This window comes from Castor canadensis, chromosome 6 (genome assembly GCF_047511655.1).
Source record: "Castor canadensis chromosome 6, mCasCan1.hap1v2, whole genome shotgun sequence".
NCBI classification, from domain to species: Eukaryota; Metazoa; Chordata; class Mammalia; order Rodentia; family Castoridae; genus Castor; species Castor canadensis.
Genome location: NC_133391.1, coordinates 119,433,364 through 119,447,655, shown reverse-complemented (window position 1 = coordinate 119,447,655; position 14,292 = coordinate 119,433,364). Strand labels below are relative to the sequence as shown.

General features: G+C 41.6%; 1 protein-coding gene across 3 annotated transcripts in view; it reads right to left on the bottom strand.

Annotated features, from left to right (window-relative positions):
* Mrps27 (mitochondrial ribosomal protein S27) overlaps positions 1 to 14,292 on the bottom strand; it is an 81,778-nt gene that overhangs the window by 61,893 nt on the left and 5,593 nt on the right. Inside the window, exons 1-2 of one of the 3 annotated variants that reach the window (XM_074077324.1) lie at positions 11,974 to 12,543; positions 826 to 896 (exon numbers count right to left, since the gene is read on the bottom strand). In XM_074077324.1, coding sequence (XP_073933425.1) covers positions 826 to 879 — 54 coding nt within the window. In that variant the 5' untranslated portion in view covers positions 880 to 896; positions 11,974 to 12,543. Of the gene's footprint in view, positions 1 to 825; positions 897 to 10,856; positions 11,016 to 11,973; positions 12,544 to 14,292 lie in introns of those variants that run through there. The other 2 variants (XM_074077323.1, XM_020174674.2) reach the window with 2 other exon arrangements.

Below are 14,292 nucleotides of genomic sequence, written 5' to 3'. Positions count from 1 at the left end.
TGACTAGTTGAAGTGTTTCCCTACTAAAAGGAGAATGTCAAGAGGTAGCAAGGATCTTTTTCCCTTCCCTCTTCCAGATTTAATAATACCTTGAATTTTGTAGTGCTGCTCATTTCTACAAAAAGCTTCTAGAGATTTGATTTAGCATCACATCATACCTCTGAGGGAGACACTACTGTCCTCAGACTGGCGATGAGGAAAATGACAAGGGCCCGGTTGCCCAATATCACAGAGTGAATTCATAACTAAGATAACACCAGATATATTTGAGGGAGGCAACAGACGAGAACATTGATGTCACAGGTATCTGGTTTAAATCCCATCTTTTCCAATTACCAGCTGTGTGGAGTTGGGAAAGTTACTGACCCACTCTTTGTCTTACATAAATACACTGCTTGTCTCACACAGTGACAGTGAGTTAACATTCACTGCTCGGCAGCAGTCTAACATTAATATCCATTCTTTTAAAGACTTTCTCAGTTACCAGAAACACTTCCAATACTAACGACCAAATATTACTACTCTGAAGGACATACCAACTGAAAAAAATGGTATCACACAGCAGAATATTGTACCTTGAGAAAAATTAAATCAGATACATAATAGTGCTTATTAACTTTGGAATCTGGTACACTTATACCTTTTATGTCAGTCAAAGAAATTTGCTACCATACCATAAAATATCTATTACTGCTACAAAAACATGCCATACTATGGAAGATATTTCCTACAAAGATATTCTTTCTTTACACAGCCTCATCTATGTAAACAGTCTTTCTTGCTTTCTTTCTTCTTCTTTGAAAATAAGTGTTTAAATGTTCTTACCCGTGATATTGTTAAAGAACTAACAGGCAATTTTCTCTCATATGTTTTGTCCATTAAAGATGCAAGATCAGCTGCAAAGACAAAGAAGGAAAAAGGACCTTGTTAAATATACAGAATTTTTAAGAAAAATATCACAGATATGACTCCTGCCAGGCAGTTGCTAATACAGTCAGTATAAAAACAGATGCTCGTTGTTGCTCTTTTTCAGGAATTGTTTTTACATAAATTAAAGAGAATAAATCAATACTAGTAACATTTTTTAAATGATTTACTGAATTAGAGGAAGGATTACTTTATATTCAGCTTTTAGAAATGGATCAATACAGTATCTCGGGAAGGAAACATTGTTATTTTGACAAGACTCCAGGAGAAGAAATTTCATGGGAGGCCAAGGGAAGGAGACTCTTCATTGCTTAGCCACTTATTCCTCTGGCATTCTGAAACAGGTAAATATATTATTGGCAGCAGTCTAACTCCAAAATTACAAAATGAAATTTATCAAGTGACATTTACAAGTTCCCTTAACAAATCAGAAGCTCCCTGACTAGCCTTAGTGGTTTTTAGCCTGAACTATTCATATTTTGCTCCTTTTAAGCAGAACACCCATACGAGTACTTGGTATTTCTGAGATGACAGTTTTACCTCAGAGCCTAAAGCAATCTAAAATCCTAGGGACTCCAAAATGTTTATTTCATGTAATGTCATTGCTGCTCAAATTTATGATATCCTCTTTCACCTTTCCCCCCTCACTCTTATTTTCAGTTCATGATCAGGTTACTAGCACCTGTGCCCACACACTCTGACTCAGGACAAATAGTATTAAAAACCAACAACAGCAGCTCCTCCCTTGCGCTCATTACCTTCTACAGCTACTTCTTCTTTCTTCTGATTCCCTTAATAGCAAGACTGCTTTGAAAAGTCTTTGTTGTTGTATTTTTTGGTTTTAGGAGACAGGGTGTCTCACTATGTAGCCCAGGCTGGCCTCAAACTTGCCTCAGTCTCCTGAATGCTAGGATTACAGGTTTAAATACTCTTTAAAAAGTCATCTTTGATACAGTTGCTACTACTTCCTTGTTCCCACTCTTCAACTCACTCTAGTCAGATTTTGGTTTCCACTACTGCACTAACACCAATGACCACGGCCACACTGGGAAATCCAGTGGTTAATTCTCCATCCTTATCTTACTTGACCTTCCTATTTATCTATAGATCACCAGTCTAGCTTTCAAAAAATATTTCCCCTCCCTCCCCTCTTCTTTTTTTTCTTCTCTCTCTCTAGGTTTCTTTGCAGGATAGTCTCAGTAGTATACGCTTCCCTTCACCACCTGTGCTCAGTCTCTCTCATTATTTAACCATCGTCTACAAATTGTTGACTGTACGTGTACACACCCACCCTGACTTCTACCTCTAATTCCACACTTGCATTTCCAGTTGCCCGGGTGTTATTCCATTTGGGTATCCAATAGATCTCTAAACATTACGTGTCCTCTCAATTCTTCACCCTTCTACACCAAGTCTGCTTTTCCCATCTCAGTAAATGGGATGGGAAAACACTGGCTGGTTTACTCAAGCCAAAAAAGGGTGTTATTTTAGACCCCATTCTTTTTCATACCCTATAAGCAATCTGTCAACTCCTACAGGGTACCGATATATGTATATACAGATAACAGGATGGTGATGATGTATATATGTAGATCTATAAATCTATAGATCTTTATATGTATGTGTCATCACCATCATCACCACCACAACTAAGCTCCCTATCTCTCTCACTTCTGCTTTAGTAACCACCTAACCTTTACAATCTAAGCTCCACCTCGTAGGCAGAATGAGGCTTTCAAAAGCCATATTAAATCCTGTCATTGTCTTTTCTAAACCAGCCAATAACTTCCTATTATACTCAGAATAAACTCCAAAAACATTTTCTAGGAACTACAATGCCTACATAACTACATAGGTCTTTACTTTCTTTTTTTTTTAACCTTTTACACTAAAAAGCAAAATCCATGAAGGCAAGGACTGAAGTCACTGACATATTCTCAGTCCCTAGCACAGTTCCATGAAAAGCACTCAGTGAGTATATAAAGAAATGAATAGGAATGAAAGGAGGAGGGAAAAAGAAGTGATTGGCTTTTCAAGGCTTTTTACTCAAGGTAGAGGAAATTAGTGTCTAGTAATAAGGAGGCAACTATTCACTGACCATCTCCTACTGTGCATTTAGCCATTTCTTTCCTTCCTTCCCTGGGGTAATGACCACAATGACCTAGTAGCAATGGGAGAAAGTAACTTTGTAAGCCTCCTAAAATCTGACATAATGTAGAAATAAATAGCTTTGCTTTTCGTTCTTTCTTTCTTTCTTTGTTTTTTTGAGTACTGGGGATCAAACCCAGGGCCTTGTATGTGTGAGGCAAACACTTAACCACTGAGCTATACCCCAGCCCAATAAATAGCTTTTCTTATGACTATACTAAAGGAATTAAAGCCAGATAATTAAAGAATATATAAAAACAACAAATAAATCTTTGAACCTCCTCTACCCTAAGGCAAACTAACATTGTATAGCTCTCTCAGAACACAAATCTCTATGATCACTTCCTAGTACAGGCTCTTATGTTGCAATGACAGGCAATATAGGGAATGACCTCCCTCTGTTCAAGATTTATACCTTTAAAAAGCATGATTAGGGCTACAGGTCTAATTAAAGTGGCCACTGGCCCCTTTCTGTGGCTTTCACAAAGGGCACAGTGTCTAACCAAACACTGGATTGAGACAGCTTCGCTGATCAACTGAGTGGTAACTACTGATTGCAGCCCAAGCCTTCAGACCAAGGCATCTTCAGTCAAGTGTAATCGGCTAGGCCTCAAAAAGGCAACAGCTGCAGAGCCTGCATCTGATGAAGAACATTTGCATATTGCAAGTCAGAGAAAGGCTAATGTTAAATACACTAGGTGACCAATCACCTCACATTATAGCATGGGTGTGATGAATGAGGCAGAAAAAAGCACAGTACATGGAGGGCCAGGAAAGCTGAGACATCTGCGGCCTGCGGAGGGCCAGCGCCACAGGCTTCTGCACAGTGGGCTTCCACAGTCAAAGTCACTCTTGGTGTTCCTCTGAGGGGCCAGCAGATGCCCAGGTTCTGTTCAGAGGGATGTGCCAAAGAAAACAGTTTTTTGCTCACTACTCAGCTCTTCAGGAAGACACATTGCAGCTGGTGGTTATATACAACAGTGATGATATGGGGAAATGGAGCTGAAAGGCAAATTCTTCATTAACAAAGCCTGAAGGGTGAACAAACACTATGAAGTATGTTTAAAAGATGGAGGAAGCTTGTGGAGGAGTGCCTGGGTTTGAAGACAACAATACTGTTGATGATCTAAGGACATAAAAGGGATCCTGAGCTATTACAGGTACTGCACACAGACTTCGTGAAGCATTTGAGCTCCCTGAAGGTCTCACACACAGAGGGAGACTCTAATTCTGTAGGTTTGAGGTAAACCAAGGACATCCAAATTTTTAAGTAACAGCCCCAGAAGACGGAGGTACAGCCAGACAAGCACTAGTCTGTTATGTCTGAGAATTACCACAGGGAGAAGAAGACAAAAGAGGCTTCAGACATTGTTCCTAAGCTCAAAGAAGAAATCAAACAGGAATTTTATTTCTGGACTAAGATCAACCATGCAGCCTCTAAAAAGTTCCTCTCACCATCACCATAAAAATAAAACAACCTAAATAAAATATTAAATTGTTTTCATATATGTGGCTAAGCTCTAGTAATTGCCAGAGACCAAAGAGCACATGAGAGCACAAACTGGGAAGACTTCAGGGAGTGGGAATGGTGGCAGTCTCCCGAGGGCAGGGTACCTGGGGGTACCCAGTGACATTACAGGGGACAGAGGATAAAACCAAGGCTTGAGGCACTGACTCAGAGCCTTAGAAAAGCCAGGCCAGCTAGGGCTACCCCTGTAGGAGAAAGATAAACTAGAAAGCAAAGCACGCTGCAAAGCAGACAGCAAGGACTGCTGTCTCCTGGGGACTCTTTATTTTTTTGGCGGGGAGGAGGACAGTACTGGGGTTTGAATTTTGGGACTCCCTGCTAGGCAGATGCTCTACCACTTAGTCCACACACATACCCAAGCCCTTTTTTGTTTTTATTTTCCAGATAATGTCTTGGATTTTTTGCAGGAGGTCACCTCAGACTGAGATCTTATCTATGCCTCCCATGCATAGCTGTAATTGCAGTAGTTAGAATTACAGCTGTGTACCACCATGTCCAGCCTTTTTGTTGAGATGGGGTCTTAACATTTCTGACTATACTGGTCTTGAGCTTTGATTCTCCTGACCTCTGTTCTAGAGTAGCTGGGATTATAGCTGTGACAAAGTCAGGACCCATACCTCTTTTAAGACTTAAAGCATATCAAGTTGACTGAGAATTTGGAATGCGGGGCAGGAAGAGAAAGAAGGATTACAAAGCAATAGAAGAAAACTTGGAGGGTGATAGATATGCTTATTATCTTCATTGTTGCTATGATTTTGTGGTCATGTACACCTATATGTATGTCAAGACTTATTAAATTGTATAATTTAAATATGGGCAAGCTGGGCATGGTGGTACATGCCTATAATCCCAGCACTCAGGAAGCTGAAGTCAGAGAATCATGAGTTCAAAGCTAGTCTGGACTACACGATGAGATATCCTGTTTCCAAAAACAAACAAAAGTAAGCCAAAGAGCAGGTTAGACATAGGTAAGAATTAGTAAACAGAAAGGTAGCCCTATGAGAAGGCAGCAAGGATAAAGATGAGAAGTATGAGGTGAAAAGATACTGAAAACAGAATAAGAACATCTAGATATATTTAATCCGATTTCTAAGAGAAGTAGAGAGAATGGGGAGAAGCAACACGTGATGATATAAAGGCTGAGACATGCTCAGACTTGATAAGAGAGACAGGAATCCAGATCCATTCTACGTCTACTGAGTAAAATTATATCCACACCATGATTTGTTACGTGAAACCAAAAATGAAGGATCTCAAAAGTGGCCAGAAGGAAAAGAGAAATTATTTAAAAAACAAACACAAACCAAAAAACCCATAATTCTACCAATAGGTGTTTTTCAATAGAAACAATGGAAGACAGAAAACAGAATAATATGGGCAAAATGTTAGGAGTAAACTCTATCAAGCTAGACTAGTACATCTGGCAAAGCTATCTTTCCAGACACAGGGCAAAATAAAAACACTTCTTTCTTTCTTTCTTTCTTTATTTATTATTCATATGTGCATACAATGCTTGGTTCATTTCTCCCCCCTGCCCCCACCCCCTCCTTTACCACCCACTCCGCCCCCTCCCTCTCCCCACCCCCTCAATACCCGGCAGAAACTATTTTGCCCTTATTTCTAATTTTGTTGTAGAGAGAGTATAAAAACACTTCTTGACAAAAGAAAAACCAAGAATTTATTAGCAATACTCACTAAAGGAGTTTTTAGAGAATGTGTTTTAAAAAGGGCAATGATCCTTTAAGACTTGAGAAACTAGAAAGAATGGAGAATTAGTAAAACTGGCTAAATCTGGAGGAAGTAACTGTGTAAAGTAGTAATGTGTGTGCTTTAGAGGATAAAATTTTAATACTGGATAAGAGCATGTGGCTGGGTGTAAGTGTGTGTGGGGTGTGGGTATTTAAACTATTCTATAGGACAGTAGAGAAGAATAAACACTAGAATTTAAGCTAAATATTCATGCTAGAAGATACAGGGCAAAGATCTTTCTAAAAGAGTAGAAATGGAGAGTAGGGTACAATTTCTAAACCAGTGGAGGGGGAAAATGTAAAAAAATAAGAACACCCTAATCAATCCTTAAGAGGAAAGAAAAAGAGGAAGGAGAAAGAAATGAAGAGAGACAGACAAGACAGATGGATGAAGTGTCTCTCTGCTTCCTGGCTGCCATAAGGTGAAAGCTTTCCTCCTCTTTGATGTGTCTCACTACAAGACCAGAAACTTGGAGCCAATACCACGGACTGAAACTATGAGTCAAAATAAAACCTTCCTCCTTTAACATCGTCCCCCTCAGGCATTTGTCACAGCGATGTGTAAGGTCTGACTGACCTTACATCAGAGTTCAGAGATGAACTTTGATGGGGAGAGTTGGAGTCCTGTCCGCCACATCTTCAACCTCCTCACTGACATCTCCCCTCCTGGATGAGAAAGATGCCCAGAGGTCTATGGTAGGTCACAGCTGGGACTCAATAAGCAGTACTAACAGGAGGAAGATTTTAAGTCAACCCAAGGAAGGAGTCCAGGCAGGAAGTGGCTGATACCACTGGACATGTACTTCAGGAAAAGATCTCACTGCACTTTAAGGAATTAAGCTCCATAAAGACACCTCTAGGAAGTCTTCTAGCTAGCAGTCCACTCCACCACCTGGCTGTGCTTCAGTGGAAAATGGATGCTTCAGCTGGGCAAGAGCAAAGTACGAATCATACTCCAGTTTGACTCAAACTTGGAAATTCATCTTTGCCTTATGGATAGACTCTCCATTGCCTTGCACTTCCCAGTGCCATGGCTAGAAGGTCTAATCAGCTAGAGACAACCTAGCAAGTCCCACTCCCATGTTGCAGATGGGCAGGAGGCTGAGACAGGATGGAAGGAGGAACACCAGGCCTTTAAGCTTTACCTCCTGTACCTCAGCATCAGCTCAGGCCTGTTCCCCTGAACCCTGGCCTTGAGCTTGTGTCTGCAGTTGACTCTCAGTCTTCTCCTCTCTCTCCCTAAACCACTGAGCAGTGCAGCAAAATCAACCACAAGAGCATTCATACTTCTTGCCAAGTGCCATACAGGACTAACTCCTCTTAATAATTATGGAGAAGGACAACGATCTCCAAGATCTCCAAGTTTACAAAGACACTGAATTTCCCTATTTCTGCAAAAGACGCCACTGGGATTTTGAGAAGGATTGCACTGACTAAGTAGATCTCTTTGGGTAGTGTGGACATCTCAACAATACTGACTGTTGACAAAAACTCTTGTTCCTTCCTATTATTGCTTATACTCTCTCTACAACAAAAGTAGAAATAAGGGCAAAATAGTTTCTGCTTGGTATTGAGGCGGTGGGGGGAGAGGGAGGGGGCGGAGTGGGTGGTAAGGGAGGGGGTGGGGGCAGGGGGGAGAAATGACCCAAGCCTTGTATGCACATATGAATAATAAAATAATAAAAAAATACTGACTGTTGTAATGCATAGGGGAAAAAGAGATGAGACTAATTACTAAGAAGGAAATCCAAATATGTCAGTAATGAAATAACGTAAATAGACCGAACTCTCTTGTTAAAGGTTAATAATCATCACATTGCATAATAATGCAAAATCTAGCTATAGAAATGAACACAGAAGAGTTGGAAATAAGGTAAACAGTAGTCAAAAGAAAGATGGTACAGCTATAATATCAGACACAATGTTCTTACAGGCAAAAAGCAGTAGTTTTACAGATTACATAGATCATTACATGATTTTGCCAGGAAGGTAATTTTAACCTAGTGTGGATCAAAGTACCAGAGCTTCCCAGTACATAAAATTCTCAGAAAGACAATACCAATCTCCTTGGTGCTCACAATATCTATAGTAGAGATGTGCTCTTCTAAAAGTGGGTAGTCATGGTCAAGCTGTACATAACCACATAGTACTGTTACCCATTCAGGCAACACTAAGCTCCTTCTGGGCTTTGGCCATGTGTGAAGTTACTACTACCCTTCCTAGAAGTGATCTTGGAAAACTTAGGCAGCAACTGTGTTTCTGTTTTTCCCATTTTAAAAGAAAAAGGGCATGTAACAGACATCATGCTTACAAGCAAAGACGGAAGTATGGGGGAAAACTAGCCTAGGAACCAGTTTGAATATAGAGTTTTAGATTTCCTTCTATTTATTTCTGCCTATCACCAGAAGCTTTAAACAAACAGACCCAGTAGAAGAGAAATATGAAAGCAAGCTGTGTAAACATACATATTCAGAAAATGAGCATGATATGCACAAGTCAGACTCATTTCTACAACTGTCAGCTGATGGTAAATATGAAACCTAGTAAATAAACAAATGCTACAGAAATACAAATATGGAACTGACTAGTTTGGAAACCAGATTTCAGAAAATCTCCATCAGGGCTCAAAAGTAGGATTTGAAAATGACTGCCAGCCAAAGGCCTTCACAGGTGAAATGACACTGCAAAACTAAACCTGAGTAAAATGGGAGAAGAATCTGTAAGAAAGAGGTCTACATTCAAACCGGAGTGAGAAACTGAAAACAAAAGGCAGGGCTGGTGGAGTGGCTCAATCAGTAGCGCACCTTCCTAGTAAGTGTGAGGCCCTGAGTTCAAACCCCAGTGCTGCAAAAACAAAACAACCAGCTTAAAAAACCAAAATTAACAAAAAGCAGAACGGTCTCCAAAACCAAAAGATGCCCCTGACTTTGTGACCACTATAAACTGAAAACTCAGAAATAAAATACTTCATTCAGTTAGGCTCATGAATTCAGTTCAGCTCATGTCACCTGGATCCCCGTCTCCTGGTAGGATTAACACAAGCAAATTCTCCCACTCACTGGGGGCCCTATTCTGTTATTCACTAGCTACTAACTGAGAACTTAATGCTGGTAACTTTCACTTTGTACCTCCCCAATAGATCTATGAGTTAGTGAAGGAATTTGAGACAATGAGAAATTCAGGGTTTATTTTAGTCAAAGGGAAGCTCTATCCAGAAATAAACAACTGGAATCTTCTGAATGAAGTAGGCAAGCCCAAGAACTCCTATGGCTCTATCAAAAAAATCTAAGGCCCTATCAAAAAACCTCAACTATAATGCATTAAAACGTCTCACTGCCAGGTGTGGTGGCATACGTCTCTACTCCCAGCATATGGAGGCAGTGGCAGGAGGATGACCAGCTTGGGCTACCTAACAAAACCCCATCTCCAAAGGCAAGTAACAACCTCTTTGGAGGATATTTTGAAGTTTTCTTCTTCTAATACAAATTGTAATGCTGAAGAAAAATTCTCATAAAATGCTTCTAGGTAATAAATGAGGCAGAAATGATAGAATTAAAATAGCAGTAAATTGCAGTTCCCAACGAAATAATGACCATGAATGCTGTTTAACATGCAGAGGAACAGCCAAATGCTGTCCTATGACGTATTCATGCCAAAAGAAAACCCCCAAACCAAAAAATAAGCTCCGAATCTGATCAAGCCCTTTCCTGCAGGGCATGCGGAAAGTAGAGGCACATATTCAACAACCTGTAAGGATGAAATCAGCAAATACAGAATGTGGGGTACTCTACAAAAGACCTGTTTGCTTCAACCAACGAGGAGAGGCAGGAAGAACAGAGATAAACTGAGATAATTTAAGAGCCATCTCAACACATCGTGACATGACCTTACCTGGCTCTCACTTCCACAAATGGACGTGTTAACAATCTGTAAGACACATGGGGAAACCTGAACACTGATGGGATATTTAGCAATGTGTAAGAACTACTAACTTTTTTGATATGTGCATGATGCCTTTTAAAAAACCCTTCAGGGGTGCATTTCAACACAAATGTGTAAAACTTTGATGGCTGAGGCTCGTTGTAGAGCCCCGAGTGGGTGGGGAAAGAGATGGCGGCCTGACAGGGCTGGTGCCAGCAGGTGGGTCACACCACTAAATGTGACCATAAAGGTCCCCTTTAAGGCTGGGGCCTCATGTGGATCCGACTCAAAAAAAGGCCATTGAAATATATCGATCAGATACCAGGGAAATGGGAACCCGGTTATTTCGAAGACGGCATTTAAAGGCTCCTATCTCTTGGGAATGTGTATGAAGATGTTCGTGGGTGGAACGAATGGCTGCCTGTGCCAGGCTGCGCGCAGCGTAAGGAGAACAGACCCGTGCGAGCCGAGCACGGCTGCAACAAGCAGCGGGTCCGGGCTTCCTTCCGCATCCTCTCCCGGGAGGCCGCTCCTACCCGAGCCGTCACAGTCGGAAGAGGGACGGGGGCCGCAGGAGGCCTCACCTCTACTTCGTGAACCGCACGGTGCGACAGAAGGCTTTAAAGGCAGCGGAACCCACCACTTAATGCAAAGAAACTCTGGGGAGCACCTCCCGCACCAAAGCGTTTGAGGAAGGCCGGCGTGGGCGAGCCTACCAGCAGATCGAGCCCACGCCCTAGGCTCGCCCACGCCCACGCAGCTGCTCACCGCCGCCAGCGAACCCTCCAATGGGGAGCGCGGGAGCAAATGCCTCATATCGGCCCTCCTTCCTCCTCCAATCAGCGAGCCCGCCCCAGCACCTCACGGCGCCAGCTCACAGCGGACGTCCAATCACAGCGCTCCACGTGCCGAGCGCGGCCCCGCGTGCGCGCGCGTTCCCACCCAGACCTGGGCCCCGCACCCAACAGGGTTCCGCGGGCGCGACAGTGGTTTCCGGCAGGGGCCACACTGCCATCTACTGCCCCGTCGCGGGGATGCAACTGCAGGCGCGGCTAGGCTCTCAGCAAAAGGCCTCATGGTCCAAACGCTCAAGGTGATTCTTTTCTGTAATCCTAGCTACTCAGGAGGCAGGGAGCAGGAGGACCCTATCTCAAAAAAATCCATCACAAAAAAGGGCTGGTAGAGTAGCTCAGGGTGTAGGTCCTGGGCTCAAACACCATTACCAGGAAAGAAAATTAGAGAGTGCAAGTAGTCATGCCGCTCAGAAAAGCAAAGCATGTCTGCTTTGATGAGAGGAGGTAGCAATTACATTCCTCTACAGGGTGGCATCAATACTGTCTCCACAGGCCTCTGTTTCTTCCACGCATCTGCTTTCCAAAACCTTTTTTCACCTCAGCGATAAAAGCAAGGGACCGAGGGACCCATCCATCCCACATATTTCTGGGGCACCTGCTGCATGTCAGGCGCTGGGGCAGGTGCCATGGCCATTCATAATTCATGGTTACTGGCATGGGAGGGGGACAGCTGAGAGCTGTAGAACTAGAACCAGATGTCACTCAGCACAAGCTGTGAGAGTAGGAGGGGGAAAGGAGGAGTCCCGACGGGCACGCTGCAGATGCAGGGGAACACCTGCTACAGGGCAGGGAAATCCTCGGGAAACGGGGGCTGTTGCTGCTGTTCCAAGTACTATGGGATACCTACCTGTTGCAGATTATCATCCTCAAGCTTCAGCAAACAGCTGCTGCTTACTTAGGTATCCATGACAAAGTCCCCAACACTGACCATCCTTAACACCAAGACCAGAACAGTGACCTCATCTCCCAGTCTTACTTCACACCTAGGAAAGTGGTAACAGTGAGCTTTCTACAGTGCAGCCATTCCCTTACCTGTACTTCCCTGGCACTCTGCTTCTAATTCATACATGCTACATCAGAACCATCTTTGCTACTAATCACAAGAACAGTGGCTCCCAAAAGGAGTAATATTGGCCCCAGAGAGCATTTCAGTATATGGGGGTATTTTTTTGACTGTCACAGTGACTGTATGGCATCGCTGATACTTTCTGGACAGAGGACAGGAAAACAAATGCTGTGACTTCCCACATCAAAACATGGTCTCTGTTGGGAGGCAGGGCTCCCAGAATGTTAGAAGGGAGATACAAATACAGACTATGGCAAGCTGAGGGAACACCCTGTGGAGATGACTGGGTACTGGAGGTATTGGTATGAACTCATTATTTCTAAAATATATGCATGTTTGTGCATACACACATGTATATATATGTATGCATATGTGTACTCGCACCCATGTTTTTCTGAGTTCTGTCCACTAGCTGGGACAAGCAGCACAAATTCCACAATAGCAAAAGGACCCCTTACACCCAGATCTTGGTTTCTAATGCCACTCCTCAATATAAGTAATCAGAGTCCTTACAGAAAGGGTTGAGTCCAGGGCTGGGGTGGGAAAGGTGGAATATAGGCAGGTAAAATAAAAGGTAGACAAGGAATGCTACAATTTTTTTGTAAGTTTAAAATTACTTCCAAATAAAAAGTTAAAAATTTCCACATATTTGTGTCAGCCAAGGCATGGCAGACATTCATATTACTGAACAAAACAACCGTGCTTATAATCAATGGAACTATTTTACATATAAGCACAAAGTATGTTTTTATAATTGAAACTAAGCTGAACTTTCCATAAATGAAAAGTGAAGATAGACCACTGAATCATTCAGAACTTTACCAAGAGCTGTTCGTTTTGTAAATAAAATTATATCACCATGATAATGCCACTCACAGTATTTGAATTCATCAACATACTTCATCTGTCCCCAAGTACATTTGTCTTTCTAGTACAATGACTCTACATGTAAGGGCAAGAACAGAGCTATTTCAGTGATTTTTAAATAAACTGCCTAAGCATTTATTTGCATTTTGAAATTCATACTACTTATTGTAAATTATTTCCATTTTGTTTCCCTTTTGTATCATGGTAACTATGTAAACTTAAATATTATGAATAGATAATGTTGTTTTTTAATTTATTTCAAGGTACTAAGAGTATTGTAAAGTACTAGTTATAAAAGGCTATGCAGGGACAGTATAGTGAAAATCAGACAGCAAATTCCTTCTGGAGAAGCTATGGTTACTTACCTTCAAAACCTCCACAACCATGCATACATGGCACAGCTTACAACCAACTCTGCTTGTTATTATCAGGGAGAAAATTATCATTCTGAACCCCCTAGTAAGGTAGCCAGTACTGGCAGCAAGTATGAAGAATCTATAACACAGGGAGGGACTTTATTCATGCCTGACATAAGCCCAAAGAAACAGTGAAAGAAGTCTGGAGGAAAATATTAGATCAGCACTGGAACTGATTCAAAAGTTATATCAGTCTCATAAAACTATCACCAATCTATTCACTTTGCCAATGTCTTGATGATGTTATATGTACCAAAGGAAAGGCAGAACCAAAAGTCTGCAGTGTATACATTTTTAAAAGGTGCTTATAAGGTCAGTGACTTCTTTTAGGCCTTGATATTTTATACAAGAATGGCTCCAATCTGTGCAGTATTACATAGGGAACAAGGGAAAGAGAGGTATAATTATTGCCTGGGATGATGTTCATCAACTCTTTCTCCTCAAAGACTTACATGAGAGTCCAACTTTGCTTTCAAACCTATCACTTCCTAATGAGAATGAGAAAGTCAAAACAGTATCTAAAGACCATAAGAGGAGTGAAGAAAATGAAAAGATTGAAAATAAGAATCAGAGATAAAGTACAAAATTCTGCACAACAGAGACAGATTGCATGAAAAGTACATGACAAAAACAGACAAACAGCAAGAATGATTATAGAACTTCAGGAGACTAATCATCAAGGCAAAATAAAATATTAAAAATACAGAAGATAGTAAAAGTCTAATTCTTGTTAAGACTTAAAATGTACTTATCTGATTTGAACATCATGAAAATTACCACTTCATGTACACAATGTATGCGTGTATGGTAACACACA